The 23,845-nt window shown below is 36.3% G+C and overlaps 2 protein-coding genes and 2 pseudogenes across 2 annotated transcripts; 2 read left to right on the forward strand and 2 right to left on the reverse strand.

Moving 5' to 3' along the window:
- Window positions 1-2,979, forward strand: part of LOC140852418 (uncharacterized) — an 11,753-nt pseudogene extending 8,774 nt beyond the window's left edge.
- On the forward strand, window positions 2,979-4,476 carry LOC140850851 (probable cinnamyl alcohol dehydrogenase 1). The gene is made up of 3 exons (XM_073245803.1): window positions 2,979-3,230; window positions 3,867-4,017; window positions 4,141-4,476. Exons 1-3 carry the CDS (start codon window positions 2,982-2,984, stop codon window positions 4,335-4,337), a joined length of 597 nt encoding a protein of 198 aa, XP_073101904.1. The 5' UTR covers window positions 2,979-2,981; the 3' UTR covers window positions 4,338-4,476.
- A 4,585-nt stretch (window positions 4,477-9,061) lies between these two features.
- LOC140852419 (protein MOS2-like) lies at window positions 9,062-17,036 on the reverse strand (annotated as a pseudogene).
- Window positions 17,037-17,982: 946 nt separating this feature from the next.
- Window positions 17,983-22,150, reverse strand: LOC105054261 (large ribosomal subunit protein uL6). The gene is made up of 3 exons (XM_010935749.3): window positions 21,669-22,150; window positions 18,366-18,488; window positions 17,983-18,260 (listed from the first exon to the last, which is right to left on the reverse strand). The coding sequence occupies exons 1-3, from the start codon at window positions 22,029-22,031 to the stop codon at window positions 18,177-18,179; spliced, it is 570 nt and encodes a 189-aa protein (XP_010934051.2). The 5' UTR covers window positions 22,032-22,150; the 3' UTR covers window positions 17,983-18,176.
- Window positions 22,151-23,845: the final 1,695 nt, after the last annotated feature.

Consider the following 23,845-nt stretch of genomic DNA (forward strand, 5'->3'; position numbering starts at 1 on the left):
CATCTTCTATTTCTTGATTAGTTCGGTTCAATACAGCTGAAACTATCCGGTTTGGGACAGTTTGACATACCCTAGAGAGGAGTATTCTACTGCATATAATATAAGCTGTGAGTTTCTTATGCTAAAACTAGCAAAATATACATGTTGCACTTCATAAAATGAATAGTATGAATACCGTCTTTTTCTTTTAAGAAACAGTAGCACTCGAGTAAAATGACATCTTGTCCATGTGCTTTCCATCACTGACCTTTGTAAACAATATTGATTGATTCAACTGAAGAAGTGATATCACAAAGGTACATCTGATGTCTGAGATAATGGTTGTATATGAATTGCAGCATACCTTTTCTTATTTATTTTATAGAAACCAATTAACTTAAATAGAGCAGTTGTGTTGATGATTGGCATAGTCTTCATCAGACAGAAAAGATGAAAGGTGCAATATATTTTAGAAAACGACTTTTGTGTTTCCAAAAGAAAAATGATGAAACACTATGCAACATTCAACAGCTTAAGCAATATGTGTTACTTGTTATATTTTCTTGATGAAACTATCAGATAGATTTTCCAAGATATGTATTTATGGTATAATATTTGGCTATCTATATTTAGGCATGAGATTGTAGGAGTTGTCACGGAGGTTGGTTCCAATGTTAAAGGTTTCAAAGTTGGTGATCATGCTGGTGTTGGCACATATGTTGATTCATGTGGAGAATGCGAGTACTGTAATGGTTTTCTAGAAATTCATTGTTCAAAAGGACTAATTGGCACTTTCAACTACCTCGATTCAGATGGCACAATCACGAAAGGAGGATATTCCAGCTACATCATAGCTAAGGAGAGGCAAGTTATTTTTCATGAGCAGAAATTTCTTCTTCTGTTATTTAGACTTGATTTAATCATACCATACTAGAAAATCATAGCTTATAATGACAATTATTTTTATATGGATTGCGACTTAAGGTCTTCTTTCTTGATAATCTAATGGTACTGATTTATTTTTGTTGCAAAACATATTTCTTGAGCTTTGTTGACAACTCAATTTTAAAAATGTTAGATTGATTCTTATGTTATTGTTTCATGGTCCTCATGTTCAAGATGTTCTATTTAATGGGAAGTATGTAAATGAAATCAAGATGTTCTATTTAATGGAAAGTATGTAATGAAATCATGTGGATTACTGACAAACTTTGGAGGATGCTAGTTCAGTGGATTTGAATGTAGAATGTGGTATAAATGGTGATGAGATGAGCATGTTGACATGGCACATTCTGACTAAGTCTGTCCTGTCATTTTGGATAGGTCATGCAAGAAAACAGAGTGAAGTCAAGGATTTATTAAATGAAGTTTGGTAGCTAGATCAGTCCAACTAGTTTTGTCGAATGTTGTGTGGTCATTGCATGTTAGTAAGAGATCAGAAAAATTTGTAGGACCGTAATATAAACAACCAGCAAATGTCAGGTAGATTAAATTGCTGGGTTATAAGAGTAGTAGTACTCACTGTATAGGATGAGCATTGAAGATATGCGAGCATTAATTCGGAAATGAGCAAAGCAGTAGGAATTTAATAAGCAAGGAGGCCATTTAAGGAATTCTAGACATTACATAAATTATAGGTGAGTATATACCATAGACATACGCTGCTGCTTATTTACCAAAAGAGATCAATCAAATCCTTTTTAGCATTCCAGATGATAATGAAAGAAGCATATCCTACAATGGAACACAAATAGTGAAGTGTTTATATTTGCATTGAGTGCTAGCTTTTAGAAACTGGTCATCAAAAACTTTTAAGCATGGAATGTTACCAAACTATTGATTGTGGATGATGACACCATGGTAGATTGCTGGATATTCACATATGCTTATTGCATAAAATATCTTGGAGATTGACTAGAACTCCACCAGTGCTGGTCCTAAGCCCAAAAGAGGTAGAGGATAGACATTAGATTGATAGATGCTTGAAGTAAGAAGCTCAAATTATGAAATGAAACATAAATTTTATATTCGTAAGTGTTAGAATGTCTTTATAACTGACGCTGGAGTTGCTTTGGTATAAATGCATGAATTAGATTCAAACACATATCCAACAGTTTGACTCAAGAAGTAAAAAGAAAAAAAGGATATACAGGGACAAAGAAATGGAAGGAATTTTAACTAGATATTATTCGTTAAAGTAGTCTAATAAACAAGTATTATTTATCCAAAAACTTCCAAATTAATATAAGAATGCAAGAAACATGAATTTTGTAAGGTTATTTTCATACTACATTGTTGGCCAATTTCTAGAAGAAAGAAGCGCCCACTTCTAACTAGACTGGCTCATCGAGTGGCTGTGCGGGCTTTGGGCCCCAAGTACCAAACTTAGCCAGCCCTGAGCCCAACCCAACGCGGTAGCTTCAGGCTTTGGGCCGACCTCAGGTTTTCTAGACGAGGTGATAATTTTGCAAAAGGGTTTGGGTAAGCCTACTGGGAAGACTTGAAGAAAATCCACGCAGTCGGAATGAAATTTAATGGTTTTGGTTATAGTTGAAGTTAATCTTTTAGATTAACCAATCTCTCTCTCTCTCTCTCTCTCTCTCTTTTCATATGTGTCTTATGATCCCATGAATCTTACTAAAAGGATTTTTACCTTATCTGGTATGAAAAGCTTTGGGCTTTTGAACTGGTGTGGTGCATGTTACCTAAAATCAATTTTATCAGCTTCAAAATTCTGCCATTTGCAATCTAAAATATGCTACCTTATGGTAATGCATGAGGACAAAGTCCTCACCATCATACTGACACATCTGTAATTTATCTATTAAATGTGATTGGTATATTCATTTGACTAGTTAGTGATTTGCCTTTGTAATTCAGAGTTCTAAGTTAAATGAGTGCATGGCAAATATTTGGATGTACATCAACCTTTGTGCTGATGTTTTCTATTATTGGTCGGAGGCACAGATACTGCTACATGATCCTGATGGCTACCATTAGCTATGGCAGCACCTTTGCTATGTGCTGGAATCACAGTGTACACCCCCATGATGCGCCATAAGATGAACCAACCTGGCAAATCTCTTGGAGTCATTGGGTTAGGTGGCCTCGGTCACATGGCAGTGAAGTTTGGAAAAGCTTTTGGTTTGAAAGTAGCAGTGTTCAGTACGAGTGAGTCCAAGAAAGAAGAAGCGCTAAAACTTCTTGGAGCAGACAAATTTGTGATCTCATCAGACCGGCAGCAGATGGAGGTAAATACAAATCATTGTTTCTTTAACGTGCCTTCTATGTTTCAAGCTTCTTTTTCAAGTTTATGGGAGGGCTAAATATGAAGTGCCTAATTCTCTACAAATAAATGGCGACATAACTTAAATTTCTTTTATATGGTCTCCAAAACTTTGCTCGATAATTAAAGCTATCATAGTTTCCTGTTTTTTCCTTTAATAGTTTTGTAGTTGGCGCCATAGCGCAACAACTCCAAGTTCAGTGAGTTACCAAAGGTGAACTTGTGATCTCAATTTCGAATTATGTTTCATATATAAATGTTTTAAACTAAGATCCTTCTATCTAAATCGTTAACCCATTTTCTTAAGATTTTTATTTTGAGGAAAACCATCTTTTTATTTTGTAAAAGAAATATACAAAATTCCATCATTTGGCTGTTATACATTGCAATGACCGGACCAATTCTATCTTGGTATACAAAATTGCCTCCATTTGAATTACCTTAAATCATTTTATGATTTTTTTTTTCTTGACAATAATGGATGTTTTTGTCTTGAGAAAGGTAATCAAGTACCGTAGAAATCACTACTACAACTTCACAGCTGAAATTTTTTGGAAATGGCTTTGTTTGCTGCTGGCTTCTAATGTAGTCTTTGTTGCAGTCTATGACAAAATCCCTGGATTTCATCATTGACACTGCTTCCGGTGATCACCCCTTTGATCCTTACATGTCACTTCTGAAGATTGGTGGAGTTTTGGTCCTAGTGGGCTTTCCTAGTGAAGTCCATCTGAATCCCGGAAGTCTCAACCTTGGTATTCTTCTTGTTCTTTAAAGTAATTTTGTTCATTCTGGTGGTCTATTTTTTTTCCTCAAAGCAGGATGACTATATTAGCTCAAAGTTCTTATTATATTTGACTAAAAATTACTTTTGTTAGGTTCGAGAAGTATTTCTGGCAGCTTGACTGGTGGTACCAAAGAGACACAAGCAATGCTGGAGTTCTGTGCAGCAAACAAAATATATCCAGAAATTGAACTCATCAATATTCAGTACATAAATGAGGCACTTGAGAGGCTTGTAAAAAGAGATGTGAAGTATCGTTTTGTGATCGACATTAAGAACTCTCTCAAGTGATTTCATAATAAAAAAGCTGCTGCATGGAGCTTTCTCAGAGCTTATTTAAGTCACGGTTTATTGTATTCAGAAATGTGGACTCTTAATAATGATATTTTTGCAAGTCCTCGCGGATAAACATTTTAAATTTTGAACTTTTGCTGCCAGAGCTTTCTCTCATATATATATATATATATATGTTTTTTGTTTGAGGATAATGTGTTATTTAATCTGGTTCCATATACTCTGGGTACTGTCATGAAAAAGGCTTTTGGCCAAGATTCATATTTTGCAGGATTGTAAATTTAAATTTCTATGATTTAAGGTTCTTCCGCTTCCCCTAGGTGAGGAGGAAAAAAAATGAAAAAATCCAAACAAAAACTGTTTTTGTTGCAAGTTGCACAAAGAAATTGTGAGCCAACAAAATACTGCTCCTCTAAAATGTGGTCTGCCATTAAATTCAATAAAGCTCTGGCACATGATGAGGCATAGAAGCTGAGACTACACTTTTTGTCGTTAGGACTTTGTCATTACTATTAAACTCGCTCACTAACACAATTGGGTGCTTAACGACAGCATGCTTAACTTATTTTGTTTCATATTTTTCTAACAGTATCTATTAATCTGTGAAAGAACCAAAGTTGGATAACCTCGAACGCAATGTCCGACATGTGGCCTGCTGGAAGTGTATCAAAAAATATTTACTTGGATCCTAGATAGAAAGAAAAAAGTCAATATTTTTACTTGTGGCAGATCCCAGATCACAATAATTACACCTGATCTACCTTTTTAACAATGTGCGGCGCCTCCACTAATCACTCATTTAATTAGCAAACATCCGTTTTCTTTTCACCACCAAGGTGAGTTCTGATGATGACAAATGCCAAAGGCTAGTGCTCTTTGGTTTACCAAAGCAGATATTTATTAGCAAACATCTGTTTTTTTTTTTTTTCCAACCTGATATAGTCCTTGATTAGATCCTATTTTGAACCAGTGGAGGCTAAGGCAGAAAACCCAACCATCCAAAGACCTCCATGGTTGTACGGCAGCCACCGCCAGCCTCTTGATACCCCCCTCCCCCCAAATCTTTTTTTTTCTCTCTTTCTAGTTTCCTTTTTTTTTCTCTCTCTCTCTTTCTAATTTTCTCTTCTTGAAGGAAGGCAAAACTCCGAGGCCTCGGCAAGCCTCCACCAACCTCCCCCGTATTTTCCTCTTCTTCCCTCCTCCTCTGTCTCTCTCTCTCTTCTGCTCTTTCCTTCTCTTCCCCTCCATTCTTGCTGGTGTTTTGTTTTGAACACCATAAGCATTCTGATCGGTAACCGGCACAATTCAACACACTCTGAATCGGATAATTCAGGATTTCCAACCATGCAAACCAAATATGGAATCCAACAATCTGATGTTAGGTTAGATGCATCAATCTAAAAAGCATCTCTTTCTGTCTCAAGTTTTAATAATTCAATCATGAAAAACAAAGACATGATGATATCGACAATAGAGAAAAAAAAAGATTCCCTTGAGCATCATCTCTCACCCTATGCTGCACATCCATAATTTAAAGATAACAATAATTTTTTTAATCTGGGATAATGGAGAGCAGAGATAAATGCCGCAACAGTGCTGACAACACTTCCACAAATTTTAATAAAGCAGCATATCAAATGCACCCACTAAGCATATTTAATCTCGATATATATTCTGATGTATCCAAAAGAGACGTTAAAACTATGCACCAGATACTGTCGGATAATTTGTCTGGGTTCACCTCTAAGGATCTGCAATTGGCACAAGCAATTGGTCATCAAATGATGGAACAATACATGAACGTCATTTATATGTAAAATCAGCTACATGCATATAAAATTGAAAAAGAAAAAGAAAGTTGAAGAAAAAGAAATTTTTCTTTTTAGAAAAATTTAAAGACAAGAATTCTATTTATATTTTTCTATCAGATTTTTGATAATAGAAAATATGTTTGATTCATCTTTTCATTTCTCTCACCACGAGAGCCACCGACATGGCCGGTGAAGGGAGAGAAAGAGGGGATGGGGTTGGCGACATGGTCAAGGACAAGAAAAAGGCTCGATGTCAAGTGCTGAAGCAATCAAGGAAGTGGTAGAGGAAAAAGAAGTGGGGATGGTTCCGCACTTCCTTCTCATATAAGTTCTATTGCAAGACCCACATATATACATTTTTCCAATGGTGCTGTACTAAAACAATTGAAAGTTATTATTTAAAATTAAAGAAAGTGAAAATCATGTGACATTTTAAGGCCCAATAAATGATCTATTGCTCAAAGACACACTAATAGATGATGATATAAATGTTCCTGAAATATAAGATCTTTGATGGCTAGATCTTTTAGGTTTCATTCTCTAGAGTTCTTTTACTCTATCAAATGTTTCTATTTCTTTTCAAAACTTGCAGAATTCAAGTCTAGTTTTCACAAATGCTTTTTGAAATTGAAGGAAACGAAAAAGATGACAAAGAGCTGCAAAAATGAGCACATTAATTATCAATCAGAAATCTGGATCGATTTCAGTCAAAAGTCATGTTTCCTGATTGTGCAGCCACAGCCAAAATTTTAAGCCACAGTTAGGGCAATATAGCATTCAAAACTTTTCAAATAAATGCTTACATGGACATTGTTCCCTCTTTCCTTTCCTCTCTATAGTTTATTCTCTTATTTCCTCTATTAACTTCTTGCTACTCCATCACAATTTATCATTCTATCTTGTTCCCTTCTTTTTCTCTATTGCTGACTCGCTTTAACAAATCTATGCAGCAGACTTATTCCATCTGGCTGAACAAGAACTAAAGGCAAAACTCTGCTTATTGCCACATCCAGTCCCCTAAGATCCATCTAAGAAACTCATTGCCAACACCTAAGCTTGAACAGTAATTCTATTATCCTAGCCCCTCAGACCCCTAAAGAAACTATATCCTTCCCTCATCACAGACTTTAGCTTCTGTCCTCAACTTTAAATTTTTCAGACAGCAACCAATCACTTTCATTGATAAGCTTTATTAAAACTCTCCCCTATATTATCCCCACAAGCAATCTTAGATGCTCAGAAATTACATCATCAGAGGTCCAAAAGAAATCTAGAAATCTATTTGGATAATTATCCAATTTGGACAGCTTATGAAGCCTAACAACCACAAATAAACCTTAATTCAACACTATTTGCACTTCTTGACGAAGCATACGTCCATGAAATATAACGGATTGGTGCAGAAAGTTGACATGCAAAACAATTTAAAAAAAATTCATCAAGGATGCTTAACGGTATTTTCAATAATTAGACTGTGAACTAAATATCGCAAACTTACTACATTTCTTTCTAGACAGTAGTTGTTTTGATAAAATTTTTAATAATAAAGACACTAAAAATCATAATGCGGAAATCTCCAAATATAGAAGAATCTGTTACATGATGACATTGTAGCCAAAATATTACGCATTCTGTGGAACAAAGGGCTAGGCTCAGACCTTTTATGATTTTCTCGCACGTTTAGGGTATCTTCAAGCAAAATGATAAAGCTAAAGGGATGGATAGTTTGAAATTTGGGGTCAAGAAAAAAGTTTTGGTGTAGATTGCCAAAAGCATTATTTGTGAAATTTGATAAGAAGAAGGAATCAGAGGTATTTGAAGAAGATAAAGTGTAGTGAAGCTAAAGTTAAATCTTCTAGGCGGAAGTAAATTGATTACCAGACTTGTGGCAACCATTTCAATTAACTAAAAGAAAGGCTTCACCTGCAAATCCAATAACTCTATTATCAATAAAGCAGTTAGAGATGTTGGAAACACCCTCCCATGGTGCCTGGAATAATTTAGATGAGGTATATAGGTGTACATTGAAGGGTTAGTTTTAAAATTTGCTTCATGGGAAAAAAGTCATATGGCTTTTAATGTAATAGTTTATTTAAACACTGAATGATAAAACATCACAACAAAAGGAAGAAAAAAAAAAACAGCAAACTCCTTTAAAAAATAGAGATGGGCTAACCTGGAGATTGACCTATATTATCAATGATATTTACTGTAGCTTCTAATAATAGAAAAAGTTCTGCTTAAGTTTGTGAAGCCTTCAACTGAAGTATTGGAGCACTTCATTGAAAGAGATCATAAAATGATGGTTATATGACACAACAACTTTAGACTGATTTTTACTTATTTTTTTGAGAAAAGCAATTCTTCTTACCTTTGAAAAAAAAAAGGCATTCTATTTCAAGTAAAAGTTCTAAAAGGTTTACCAACTTTGGAGAAATAATATTATTCAAAAATGAAAACCTGAAGCATTTGACTGTTGACAGTGGATAAGCAAGTTCTAAAGGCATTATTTCAAGCAGAAATAAAGTGGCAATGAACTTAAGTTTTAACAGGTCAAAACCAACAACACTTATGTTCAGGTTAGCTGTTTTATCCTTCATTGCCACCAAAGGGCATACTATGTGCCACGATAAGTGTCTTCAATTAACATACGTGCCAGATGAAATGTCTTGGATTCTAATATGACAGTTAATATTTGTGAAAGACAACCAGGATGGAATGAAAATACAAAATGCGAGCATCAATTTTCTGGACACTTCCTATTTCTGATTAAGTGATGGTCTGTTGCAATGGATTCAAATGACTTAGGATAAAAGGAGGAACAAAGGCATAATCACCAAGAAATAAATGGATAGCACAAATTACCTCTGCCCAAAAACAGCTTCAACATTACTATCAGCTGTACAAGGATCAATATCCAAGATTGCTTGGATCCCCAGTGTACTCAGTGATTTGTTCCAGTCTTACGGTGATCAAACAATGAGTGTCAGCATCCCCTAATGACAGCTGTCTCATCTTCCTTGTTCCTCTCTACCAGGCTTCCAAAGACACCCTCATGCTTCCCACAGAGCATAAGAACCGGTCCCCCTCTTCTGGGCAGTGCAGTCTCGAGGATCTCCTGGTCCACTCCCTGTAACAGTTCCTTGCTCCCATCCAATGCAAGATCGCATGTGTTGGGGCCAACAACATCCACCACCTCCCCCTTCTGCAGAAAAAGCTTTCCTCCCATGAAATCCTCACTGATTATCCGAACTCTGATGTGACTTTTGAGCCATCGAACTGTTCTCCCCCTTTCCCCACTGCCACTGCCCGACCTCTGGTGCAAGTCATCACCTTTTTTCACTTCCTTATCCCTACTCCTCCTCTCCTCCCTCCTCTTGTCACCGTTTCTCCTATCCTCCCTCTTGTCATTCTTCTCCACAATCCTTAACTCATTCAATCTCCTTAAGAATTTCTCTTCCTTTGCTGAGCCTAACTCCACAACCATATCACCTTCAAGCTTAACCTCCTCTCTAGTCTCGAGCAGCTTCAAAATGACCTTGGAGGCCTCTGAGCCCTTCAAAATCTTGCCTTTCATTCCAGCATGCCTTCCTGATATAACTCTAAGAATCTTCTCCTTCTCTTTTTCCTTCTCTTTCTTCTCCTTCTCCTTCTTCTCCTCCCGGGCAACCCATTGGCCCTTCCGCTTCCTGGGATCAGTCGAGGAAGGGACGTACCCCAATCCTTCGGTCCCAGCCCTCCGCTCATATTGGACGACCTTGGTATCCCCCTTGTTATTCCGACCGATCCCCTTGCCCTCCGACCACCCATACCCTGCAAGGAGCGCAGCACCAAAACCCTCGATCGGGATGTCGTTAAATTCGTCAAAGCCGCGATCTTCTGGGAGGTTCTTCATGTCTTCCTTGTATCTCCTGAGGATCGACTCCTCCACCGAGGAGCGACGGCTGTCGCCGTCCCACTCCTGAGATCTAGAATCGTCGGACATGGCGCCGTTGGATCGTAGACTGAGGCCGTAGGGGATATTGGATGCGGGGGCGTCGCCCGTGGAGGTGTCGAGAACAAAGCGTGTGTCGGCGGCGACGGAGGGGTCATCATCGGCGGTGGGGAGAGGGAGAAGGTTCTTCATCTTCTTGGGTGGGTGGAGGTCGGCGTTGGGGATGGGGGGATGACGAGCTTGGCGGGGGCGTCTAGGGTTTGGGAGGGGTCGAAGATGGTGACATATTGGGGCTTGGGCTCACCGTTCTCCACCCCACCACCGTCGGTGGCCTCTTGGGGGGGTTTCGGAGGATTGGGGCGGGAGGAGGAGGAGGGTTTGGAGGAGAGCGAGAAGGAGAGCTTATTTCTATTCGCACTTCGAGAGAGAAGAAGGAAGAAGAGAGGGGGTGAGGGGAAGAGGATGCCGCAAAGGTAGGAGGTACTTGAGGCTACCGCGGAGGACTATTCCTAATAGGCTTGCTGCGATTGATGGCTTAGAGCAAAACTTTGATCTGCCGCACTAATTAAGCGCTCATTTCATGGCCTTTTGACCGTTAGTCCTAAGCTTTGCGTCTTCATCAAGAATAATTTTTGCAAATACCATCTTTAAGATAGAGATATTTGAATCCACTCATCCCTTCAAATATGAATCGATTCACCATTCTCTGCTTGCCATTAAACCCCATTCTCTGCTGTCATCTTCACCTTACTAGATGCTTTTCCAAGAATCAGAGAGATTGCTTTCAAGTGGAGCTTGTAAGAAGGAACAATTTGAAAAATAATTCACTTTACAGATCTTATCTCTTTTTTCTTTAAATTTGCAAAGAGTTTTCAAATCTACCGAATATATTTTTCTTTATTTAGTTTTTCACATGGTATTTGAAGCAGTTTGAAACAATTTACTTTAGTATTTTCTAGTCCACATAGATTATAGGTTGGATCATACCATTTATAACAACTCCGGGAAGCTCATCCAAAAAAATTAATTGGAAAATATTATTTAAATTTTTTTGATCTTATATAAATATCCAAGATTTTTTTAAAAAATAACCGATGTGAGACTAAATATACGTTCACATACATTCTCACGTATAGTTTTAACAATAACTTCTCCCATTCATGAAGTTTCTTCTTAATCTATTCTTTAATTTAAAAAAGAAAAAGCACTTCTGCTACATATGCTAATCAAGTTTGGAAGAGATGATTTTTTTCATAACATCTTGTAAACTTTAAACTAATTTCTAGAGAAAGCACCTTTTCTTGCAGTTGTCGCTCGTCTATAGTCGGCAATAGAAAAGAGAAGGGCAATAGGAAGTAGAAAATCTGATGCGGGACAATCCTAAAAAAAAATCAATCCTAATAATCAAGCTCTCTTCTGTTCATCAACAACAAATCACGTCCGGCCAGGGACTCATTATTCCCAAGACAGACAGTATAGTTGCCTATACTCTGCTCAAGAGGCGTGATTGATTGATACGAGACTAAAGCGAGATCAATCTAAATGATACAGACGAATGCCATTCGAGAGATCAGTAAACAATTAGCAATAGAAAATTTCATAAACAGATAGCAGAAATTAAACATGCTCACGAGTAAATGCAAAAAAAGAAATAAGAATGGAACGAGAGAAAATAAAACATTAAACCCGTGAGAAAATCCAAGAAGATGATAAGAATCCGGATCGTGGTAGTTAAGAAACTACTCTGATTAGGGCTCTTAATCTTTTAACCAAACAGATCCATCGATAAAGAACTAGGTCTTTACCAACATCGGATTAAAAAAAAAATCAAAGATCAACTGTTAAGGAACGAAGGTCCTTGACAGCATATGATCTGTAGAATAAGAAATCACTCCTCTCAGCACGACAGATGAAAATTTTGGAGGAGACAGATCTTCTCTCGACGGAATAGGCTTGCGTGGATAGATGGTGGAGTCGATCAGAGTCACAGGAACACTGAATCTTAAGTAGAAGGAATAGAATAGAAAGTGGGCCTCACACCCTCTCCTTGTGGGGCAATTTTGGGTCTCACATCCTCTCCCTGTCGGAGCGATTGACACAAGTATTTGTGGAGTTTGTAAAATCATTCATTATTTTTTTCATGAAAGATACAAGGATTTATATAGGACTCTAAGGGTCCTATTTGTTTAGGAATCTCTTATCTTTACAAGGAAGAAATCAACCCTCCACAAAAAAAGTAAAGCATTATAATCTACCATAGGAAAGAAATCAGCCTTCAACAAAATAAGTAAGTAGCCAAGAACTCTTAAGGAATTATAAGGAAGAAATGGAACTCCATGTGGGTGCTTGATGCTTGATACAACTTGGCATGAGCACGGCACATGCTGGCATGCATATTTCTTCTCTTGGCATGTGGAGAGTGGTGGCTCCAAAGGTGACGTGGACAAATCCAAGTATGGCCCTATGGACCCAAAGCCAAATGCATTAAAATTTATTGACTGAAAATAAATAACTGAAGTAGAATCAATTTAATAAGGCTTCTTCGATCCAAATCGAACTTAAATTATGTTGCCGATTTTTGATGGCTCTGGTGTCCGCACCAAAATCTATCCGTTTGGAGCAAATATAGAGGAGAAAGAAAAACTTATGTTACTTTTGTCCACATCAGCTAGTTCTATGCATGCCAATATCTTTTTGATAGCATATGCTACCTCGTGACCTACTTCATCAAGACCGTCTAATGAAGGTCATAGTCAAGATTTGGGATGTTCAATTCGATAAGTTGAATGGCTTGATTGCGCTAAATGAAAATACAGGATAAAAATAAAAAATCCCCAAAAGTTCAAAATTTTTAGTATGATCGATCTTTTCCCCTCTAGTCTGATCTGTGGACAATTTGGTAAGCTTGAATTCGAAGAAATGTAGGTTATATCTAACTGATTCACGGTGGACCAGTTTCTATTTATTTATTTATTTTTAGCTTTTAGAGAGAAGGTGGTAGGCAACTCAATTCCTCGTTCACTAGATATGCAAAATCATGGGCAAAAGATCTTCATATATTATCCAGTGCATTTATGACTTAATTAGCCATGTATATGTGGGTATTATTTTCCATCTCAACTCATGTGTTACATGTGTATGCATGCACATGTGTGCGCATTTGTGCATGTGTGCGTGCGGGTGTGTATTTGTGTTTTTTGATTAGAGATCAACTTGTGTTTCAATGCAAAATGTTTGTGATCGGTATGTGCTATGGAGCTTTTAACTTCTTCTTAATTTTTCACCTCTTATCTATCACCAAATATATTTCCCAACCTGCATGCTACTCGAATATTATAAAAGCATGTAGGCTATGGATCGACAAACATGATATAAAACATCCTTCTTTAACTTTAAAAAAAAAAAAAGAAAGAAAAGATATACATAGTCAGCAGCTTTCATTTACAGCATTTCATGATAAAATTTGCATAGGAGGACTCAACCTGCGCTTTCCAAATTGCTTCCCTACTGTTTCTGATCACAATACTCTGCGATTTGACTTTCAGCTTCAAACTCATCATGGACCTTATCCGGCAGAAACTGAACATAATTTGGAGGGCATTCTAGTATGGAGTTAATCAACCATTTGTTAAATCAGAATCATTGTATTTTTTAATGGACAATATATTGTCATTCCATCAACCACTATGATGGTTTGGCACTTCGTTTGCAACTTAACTGAATTAGCAGTTTCCAGGTGCATTGCCCATCACTTACAGATGTTCATTCCTTTTACCCCTCTAATTCTGTCCCTTTGTAAGCCCCCCGGAACCCTTTAATTTGGATTGATTCTAGGAAAGTGGAACACCTACTTGTTAAATTCTAGGAAGTGTAACGATTACTTGTTAGATGATGACGGTATTTCAACCCCACCTGATGTTTCCATGAGGCTATGGGTCATGCTGTCTGCTACCCGGATTTGGAAGCTCTTTTTCTCGGTGCATAATCTAATAAATTAGGTGCCACATAAGTTTATTAGTTTGGACTGGTCCTTCTCCCGACAGCTTAAACCTTTGGGCTATGAATCCATGGCAGGCGAGATCAGAACCATCGCCGGTGCATGCGTGTCACGACCCTTATTAGCCACATAGGATCCGAACCTATCATGTCACAAGGGTTTCTAGCAGCACTAGGAAGCAAAACTGTGGTTCCCTGGAAAATGAGGACAAAAGGTTCTCATAACCCTTTGCCTTCTCAAGCACAATCCAAAAGAATGCATCTTTTGACAGAATCAGTTTGGACGGTTTATAATTGACCATGCCATCATAACATGATGAATGAAAAGGCAACTGCAAGAGCAGTAGATCAAAAGCACTGCATACATGAAATAATGAAATCAAGGTTAATTCATGATTGACTCCTATCATGTAAGCTACCATGATGAGAGGCCAAGATATTTATCTGCTTTCACGGCCTCTGAAAGCATCTCAAGTCCTACAGCTTCTCCTGTAAGGGGGGCACCAACGTGCTTGAGAATTTATCATAAACTTGGCTACCCACTGTTTAACAATAAAAGATGTAGGAAAAACCTAACTTAACTATGATCCACTAAAAAAAAATTCCCCACATGTAATGTCCTTGAAAACTAATCAGACCTATAAAACTTCAACACAGACAAGAACAGTAATTCAAGTTGGTCCAAAGACTATTAGAATTTTCTCTCTCTCTCTCTTTTTTTTTTTGTGTGGTAGAGTTTACACCCTTGGTTAGGTCGTTCCCTTTGCATCGGACATTACAAGAGAGTTAAGTTCCATGTGAAGACCGCATGTCCACAACGACTTCAGAACTTTGATACCTGAACTTCCATGTCCAAATCTCTTGCCACACATCAAGTTAAAGGAGTCATATTACAGGACAGATATATAATAACCAATGTGACACCACTTTTTTCATCATTTTTACATCATCAAGATTTGTGGCTTACATGGAGGGGAATGAAAAAAATTAAGATTTTTTGCATGTATATTCTCCTAAACATTCAAATTTACATGAATATTCTTTCAAAATTGATATTTGTATGTACACCCTTATAAAATACTTATTTTGTATGTATATATATATATATTTTTTTTTTTTTGCATATGTGCCCACATCATTTAACACCGTTAAAAAAATTAATGATTTAAAATTCAAATAACTAAAATATCCTTATGGATAGATGTGTAAAAAAAAATTTATAAGGGTATATATACAAATAGCAATTTCATAAGGATATTCATGCAAATTTGAATGTTTAAAAGGATATACATACAAAAAATTCTAATTTAATTTTTATCTATTTCATTTATATGGATTCAGACCCTCTTACTTGATAATGTAGTACCATATTACATAATATAACAATACGATGATGATATTATATAATATTTTATATATTAAAATAGTATATTATATTTTATTTTTATACAAGATGGGACGATTATATCCATTTTATAATAACATGATATACTTTATACATTTTCAAAAATATTTTTAATAAAAATTCGTAAAATAAAATAAATAAGATTATAAATTCTTATTGTTACATAATGTCCAAATCCATAACTATATCCATTCTATACAAATGTACAAGCTATTCATCTAATATCAGGTTTAGATACTTTTCGTAGAAGTATGTTATTATACATTAGAAGAAACATAGATGGTTATGATTTATTTATCTTCTAAATAAAGTAATTTTGATCTATCATTGGATAAAAAAATTATTTTATCTATATAAATTAATAAATTAAATAAATTTATTATTTTAATAGTATATGTTAATTTTTTTCTATTAGAATAAGAAAAGAATTAATAAACCAAGAGAGATGTATTTATGTTAAGAATTTTTTGCGTGTATACTCTTCTAAATATTCAAATTTGCATGAATACCCTTATAAAATTGCTATTTACATATATATCCTTATAAATTTTTTTTTACACATTTATTCATAAAGATATTTTAATCATTTTAATTTTAAATTATTAATTTTTAACGATGTTAGATGATATGGGTATATATATAAAAAAAATATTTTATGAGAATATACATGTAAATATCAATTTTGAAAAAATATTTATACAAATTTGAATGTTTAGGAATATATATATATATATATATATATAATTCAAAAAAATATTTAGCAGTTGGTGCCATGACCCTTAGGCCACGTACTGATTACTAAGCCAATCCTTGTGGAGTTTGGTCATGCACATTTTCCTCCAGTCTGGGACTTGTCCTAATGGCCTGGTTTCTCAAAAAATGCACGAGAAAGTCGTAAGCCAATCCATCGATACCAATCTTCCCTCCTATGTCAATCCCAACATTTCAGGGACACAAATCTTTTCGAAAGATAATTTCAGGTGTCTTGAAATTTTGTGACAGTGATTTGACAATTGAGCCTGGAAAGGATAAGAGAAGAGAAAGGTTTAAACAATAAGGAAATTATTCCTGGAAACAGGCGAAATTGATAGTTAGTATAAGGATTTACGACCTTGTGGTGCAAACAATCTTGCCTTTCTTAGAGGTCTTTGTCTTTGTGAAAATTGGGAACTCAAGTCGAGATGGCTAATACAACAAAATCAGATTTGCCAATGACTCGCAGTTAACCGACTTTGGTGTCCATCTTATAGAGCTTCACCCACCATCCGATGACCATGGAAACAACAAAGGACTAAATACTATTTCACAGGCAGAGCATTCAGAAGATGGCAATAGCCACCATACATGGATTTGGCAGCTGGTGACGTAGACTGGAAAATCCATTACCAGTCTCCTGCTATATGCCGGGTAAATCCACCGCCAGAGCTCCTGCTATCACCAGGATGCAAGAGCCTGCATACATGATACATGCCAGAGCTCCTGCTATCACCAGGATGCAAGAGCCTGCATACATGATACATGGACTTCCCAGACTTGATTCCTATGGACATGGCTGAATAGAAGCATTCAAATTGATGCCATCCTACAAACAAAACTAAATTTAAAAGAAAAGGAGAAAGGCCTACCCGAGTAATAAACTAGATCGAGGATGTTAGGAATGCATCATCCAAAGAATCAAACCAGAACCCCCTGTTGCTAGATGGAGAGGTATGACTACTATCACAAGACTCCTTTCACTTTTTATTTGTATAGGGACACAAATTAGAAAAGCATGAATACAAGATGCTCCTCATCAAAAGATTTTCTCACAAAAAAAAAAAAAAAAAACGAAAGCTAAAACATATTTGACAAACCTTTTATTTATTTTCTATTTTAAAGATAAAATCTTTAAAAAAATACAACAATATGTTCAGTACTATTGTTTTTCATCTTTAGCATTATTTCTAGAAAAAATAAAAGAAATTGTTGTGATCACTATCTAAATTCCCCCACCATCATTGCTGCCATTACAACCTCTACCACCATCACGACCATCATGGTGATCTGACGACCACCACTACATTGTCGGCACCCCCAACACCACTGCTGTCGCAGTCACAACACTACCACTATCACTACCTCAGGCATCATTATCATGTTAATCTTTTTAAAAGTAATTGGCTATAGCAAACATATTTATATTTTTAAATTTAAAAATAAAATATTTTTTTTCCAAACAAATAAGGAAAATGAGAGCGATGCCAAACAGCACCCAAGAAAAGCACTTTTTCTTTAAAAGCACTTTATAAAAATTTTGTTACCAATCTTTTGACCAAGAAAACCTTTTCCTTTAAAAGTTATAAAAAATATTTTTGAGCAACAACAATCACATCCTAATACTGGATCCAAAAATTGTAATAAGTACAAGGATAAACAACAGATTTGATAACATGAAACATAAACTGACTTTCATAGTTCAAAACATGTGCCCGAGGTATCTACTTTCATTATGATCAATTAAAAAAAAAAAGGTTCTCCACGGCTAATTATCATTAACTATAAGACTAACCATAGAGTTTATAACTTCCAACATCAGAAGAAAGAACAGTAATTCCAAACAATCACAAGACATCAAGTTTAAGAGAGAACTGTCTAGGCAGAGACTCCTCCACAAGAAAGCTTCAGTAAGGTTCTAATCATCTTAGCATCGCTTACTGTTCCTCAATTGTTCCCTTCTCACTAACATAGATACCATCCAAGAACTTCCTGATGTCTTTGTTCTTCACATGGCATTTCTGTTAACACAAAAGCATCAAATCTTAGTCTTTGAAGAAGCAAATACATGAAAATATAGGAACCATGTGGCAGATTACTAATCTGATATATTTAAAATGGCTGACCTGGTTGATAAGGGCAGCAGAGCGAGAAACAAGTTCAATATCATTGCCATCAAGGATAAGCTCATCCTTGACCTTCTCGGACCGAACGATTTTCACCCCCTCAAGCATATCCACCTTCCGCACCTGTACAAATAAAAGATAAAACTACTTGCAACAGGGATGGAGATGCTAAGGAAACTATTAAATGAAACATATGAATCAACATCCAACGTACAGTAAGAAAATAAAATTTGCAGCACTAGAATCTGGCTTTCAATTTAAGCACCCCAAAACATCCAGACTTGCTGAGGCACTTATTCAGAACTTAGTTCCAGTAGAAGTGTGGCTTATGTTTGAGATGAGTCTGTTTTATCTATGTATGCATTTTTGTTGAAGAGACACTTAAGCAAGGTTATCAAGTGATACAATGTTGTTGTTTTTGTTCTGTTTGGGGGAATTGGGGGAGGACCATGACAGATAATCAGCTGTTCTAATATATGTATTGGTGTCAAGGAAAACTTACAAAAAGAAAAATAAATATCAAAATGCCCCTAACACATTTTGGAATCTCAATTATATCACATTGAAATGCAAATTGGTAAAAGTAATCATCAAATGAGTGTCATCAAATATAAAGATAAATCAGGAAAATATAGTAGTTCAAATTTGATCCAACTTGTTGAACTGGTTTAAAAAGAGTTAATAATGGGCAAACCACAAAATACTAAGGTAAACTACAACTTAAACCTATCTTAGGGCCAGATAACAAAACCCACATGCTGCTAAATAACATTAAAATCACATTGGTGAGAAAGAAGCTGTCATGTGGTTAGTAAATACTGTTAACTCTAGACAATTGTGTGTGGTATGGGTCTGGTTCAAGTGACACATGGCGTAACTCTATAAACAATTGCACCTTTTTTTGAATTGGATGATGAAGGTCCCACATCGACAATCCAAACCAATAGATATGATCTACTATCTCTAAAGTGTTTATATATGATAAATTATATGATTTGGAGACCCCAAGCCTATACATCAAGTGATTAAAAGACATCTATTATTTTGAGTTATTTAAACTGTCCAATTTTTTATGAGCCAATGCACAGGGTAGGAGTCTCCAAATTACAAGATTTATGATATACAAGCAATTTAAAGTTAAAAGATCATATTCAATGGCTCGGATCACACACACATAGATATAAATATGTGTGTGTATGTGCATATATACCAACTAATCCAATCAAAGTTATATAAGAAATTTAAAAAAAAATGCGTAAGTGAAAGATTTTCAAAAGGCAATCTTTTTTGAACTCAGATGATTAATCAATTAAATATGAAATGTTCGATCAAGTTCAAGAAAAACATATCGCAAAATAATATGCAATTATTTTTACATATCGCAAGAAAAAGATTTAGAAGAATAAAAACATGGTATACAAAGGGTTTCAATGGCGTACTTCTAACTATGTTCTTATAATTGGCACATACATGCATCCACTTTTTGATGAACCAGATTGCATATGCAAACTCTTAGAACAAAGTTGGAACCAAGGTTCACAATCTTGGTACTGAACCACGTACCAATACCATCCCATTATAGTGTTGGTATGGGGTACGGTATGAGATGGCAAAGCATACTGAGTGTCTGTATGGTATGAGACTATATAGCAGTTTAGTATTGATACATCAAATCTTGGTTCACACCATCAAAATTTTAAGATATATTTAATAAGCACATCAAAAAATAAAAGGGGAAAAAAGGCTTGAGGAACATCAAAAACTAAATCAAGTAATAAAATATCTATTAATGGCCTGTTTGGATGGCCAGGTATGTTATTCATTGGATAATGTCCAATCAAATTTTCCTAAAGAAAGGCGGAAACAAATGTTCAGAGAGAAGTATTGGGATCAAAACTAACCAGAGCCCATACATCCCTGAAAAAAGGATCATAAGTTCCAAGTGAGAGGTGATTTTCCTTGCGCATGCAGCTAGGAATAGAGTTTCCTATTATAGTTAAAACTCCCTCGCCATTGCATAACTACTCCTCAAACTCTTATTTTTAGCCATACGAGGATTAAACCATATTGTACCACCAGAAAATGATCTGGCTTCCAAACATGGCCTTAAGATATTGAAATATGTAAAAAAAAAACTATCGCAAAAAGATGTAGATATATATTGCTTTTGATTTTAGATCCTAACCATACCAACAAGTGTTAGCGTACCTATAGGTCATTAGAAAAGGGCAACTTGACGAAACATGGAAAATAAGGCAAATCATCACCAAGAATCTTATTAGACCACAAGAAGCTTGGCAGTTGTAGCACTCGCATATGGAACACAAACTACTCGAGTGCTAACAACTCCAAGATACAACAGATAGAATAAAAGATACGGTAGAAAAATAAAATAGAAGAGGGAGAACGAAAATGAAACACTTAAAATTTGTGATTGGGTAGCTTTGGGTCTTTTTTTTTTACGATTGGGATTTCTGTTGTGGATTTTGATAATTTTCAGAAAGCTCTGGATGGATATCTAAAACTATGATACTTCGCACGTCTTCAGGAGTGTAATATTAAAATATCCGAACGTTACTCCACATCTCCTCGTATTCCACTCTCTTATCTCCCACAAAGCCTCCAGTCATGAACGTTCTACCACGTTAAGTAGGACCACTTGACGATTTGTTTGACCATGTCAAATCCCACAAAGCCAATGTGATCAAAAAAATACTTTTGATTTTATTTAATGCCTTAAACAATGAAAACTTTATGCAATTAATTAAGGAGAATAAAAAATACATCTAGCAAGGTTATTTGACAATAGCATCCAGGGCGATTTGGCCACTCAATCCAACATAGAAAACATCCCATAATTAGAAGTAGACTCTATTATTTGCTGAGCTAAACAATTGGAGGAAAAAAGAAAAGAAAAGAAGAAAAGAGAAGAGAGATTAAACCATGCAGCTACTCAAGATCAGTAAAATCACTGGCTACAAAAATAAATGACATTACGAGTCACTTTAGATCTTGCTAGTTATCTCGAACTTAAGTTGTACATACATCAAAAAAAGTTACAATTACAGGATTAAAATAGGGGGAAAAATCGGATATCGTTCCCATCAGGAATTACATATAAATAATTAAAGCAGTCAATTTCCCAATCAAGACTTCACATTTTTACCAACAAAAAAAGCACCTCAAAATTAAAATAATCAAATACTTAAATCCAATATACTATAAATAGGAGAGCGATTATTTGGGGGGAAAAAAATAGAGAACAAGCGAAAAAAGGGGGGAACAGATCGAGGGAGATGAGACCTTTTTCTCGCCAAGGAAGTTGCGGATCTCGATGGAGTTGTTGTTGTTGTTGATGGAGGCGTTGATGGGGAAGTGGGCGTAGACGAATCGCATCTTGTAGCGGTATCCTTTGGTGACGCCGGTGATGAGGTTCTGGACGTGGCTGATGGCGGTGCGGATGGAGGCGGTGGTCTTGCGGGAGCCGAACCAGGCATCCACTTTGAGCTTGCGGCCGCCCTCGATGAGCTGGAAGTCGAGGTTGAGGTGCTTGAAGTTGCGGGTCAGCTTACCGCGGGGGCCCTCCACCTCGACCACCTTCGCCTTCACTCGCACCGTCACCCCCTCCGGGATCTCCATCGTATCCGTCGACAGAATCGTCTTCATCTCGACCGCGCTGGATCGGACTCTCTCTCTCCTTCCTTCTGCCGCCCCCGCCGAATCCGATGCTATGTCCCCAATGGAGGATGGAAAGCCAAAGATTTATACCAGGGTCTTATTTGATGATATTTGGGGGCTGCAGGAGGGATGGGGATTACTGGTTAGGGTTTTTGAGTGTTGCCGAGTTGAGATCGTGGCCGTATGGATGGTCTGGATTGATTTTGATGGGTGTGAGGGATGGATGGTGGCTGAGTCCCACAGTTGATGCACCATGTATGCCAATTTGAACTGGCATCCGTATCGCGAGCCATAGCCAAATTGTTTCTAATCGTGAAAATTTTTCATTCTCTTGACCTAATTGCAGCGTAACTACAATCGAGTGCCATTGGCCTAAATCCTATCTATGGATTGGTTGGACCGCACAATTAAAAATAAAAAAAATTATAGAGATTTTGGATTGGAGAGGAATGGAGTTGATATGAGCCTTAAACAGGCATAATCATAAAGAAAATCCAATAAACAAATCATAAGGGATGCATTTGGTTCATGTCCAGAACCATAATCAGAATAGTCATATCATCTAATATATTTAGTTTGTCTATTTCTTTCAATATATTTGATTCATGATAAAAATTAAAATCAGAATCAGAATAAAATTTGAATGTTCGGAGAAAATAAAGATTGTGCTTTTTAAACACTGGAATATTTTCATTTTTTCATAGATTGAGAATGAGAATGAAATTTTCTCTAATCAAATAGTTAAAATAAAAGACTCATTTTTATTGTCAAGTCCAACTCTTTGGAACCAAATATATCCGAAGTGAAATCACTCTGTTTGTACAAACCATTTTGAATTTGATGATCCACGAGGAGCACCAGGTCTTGGAAGTAGATGTACCGGATTGGTGGTCTCCTTGGCCACTTTGTTTTATCATTGTCTTGGTGAAGTAGATGTACTCAATCTTCACACAAGGTCTTGGAAAAGTGCTAGAAGCTGGATATGGAAGAGCAAATCAAATCCCATGGTAACCAATTTTGGGTGGAAAGTTGGCAATCAATCTCGGGCAACAAAAGTTCAAACTACTAAATAAAGGACTTCAATTAGAAACTAATCATCCATGGTTTGGCAAGGGGAGGAAGTATCTAAATCATGTTTTCATTTCATGCTCCTAGATATGGATACTGGGTGAAAAATCGATTTTGGAACACCCAAAGACCTGACAAATTTCTGCATGTGGTTCTCAAGCAAACCAAAATGATCATGGTGGGAAGAGCTATTCTCTATACCCATGGCTGAATATAGAGTTGCTTTGGAGGTTGTCATGTTTGCTTTTAATTTCCCTGGTATTGCAAACCTATTGCCATGTGATAATGCAACAATCATTTGTGTGCACCATTAGTTACAAGAAGTTATCACTGGCTCCTTTTGGATACAGCGAACATGATAGCTCAACGAGATCATTCTCGTATCATATATTTATCAAGCCAGCAATGCATTGACAAATTGATTGTAAAATCCTGATGTTACGCTTCCAAGAATAAGAATCCAAGCATGGTGTGTTTGTTTCCTTCTTTAGGCTTGAGACCGATTGCCACAATCGATCCACAGATTACCTTCAGCTCATATCACCCTTAAGAATATTGACTATTGGAAAAATTATGTTGACCGCTATGAGGCCATCTATGCATACCACGAGGCCGATTTTTTTTTCTTTTCTTTCCCTTTTTTTTTTATTCCTGTAATGATGGGACCAATTTCTTTGCTAATTGGCTGGCTACCAAAGGATATTAAAGGAACTAAAAGAATTGGTGGGACTTTT

Source organism: Elaeis guineensis, chromosome 11, assembly GCF_000442705.2.
Source record: "Elaeis guineensis isolate ETL-2024a chromosome 11, EG11, whole genome shotgun sequence".
Classification (NCBI taxonomy): Eukaryota; Viridiplantae; Streptophyta; class Magnoliopsida; order Arecales; family Arecaceae; genus Elaeis; species Elaeis guineensis.

Bases quoted from the DNA above. Each gene is read 5' to 3' on its own strand.
- LOC140850851 (XM_073245803.1), top strand. From the start codon at position 2,982: ATGGCAGCACCTTTGCTATGTGCTGGAATCACAGTGTACACCCCCATG. The intron at 3,231-3,866 runs GTAAATACAAAT...TCTTTGTTGCAG, and splicing joins CAGACCGGCAGCAGATGGAG to TCTATGACAAAATCCCTGGA. The intron at 4,018-4,140 runs GTATTCTTCTTG...TACTTTTGTTAG, and splicing joins TCCCGGAAGTCTCAACCTTG to GTTCGAGAAGTATTTCTGGC.
- LOC105054261 (XM_010935749.3), bottom strand. From the start codon at position 22,031: ATGAAGACGATTCTGTCGACGGATACGATGGAGATCCCGGAGGGGGTG. The intron at 18,489-21,668 runs GTCTCATCTCCC...TTATTTGTACAG, and splicing joins ACTTCCTTGGCGAGAAAAAG to GTGCGGAAGGTGGATATGCT. The intron at 18,261-18,365 runs GTCAGCCATTTT...TTGTGTTAACAG, and splicing joins CTGCTGCCCTTATCAACCAG to AAATGCCATGTGAAGAACAA.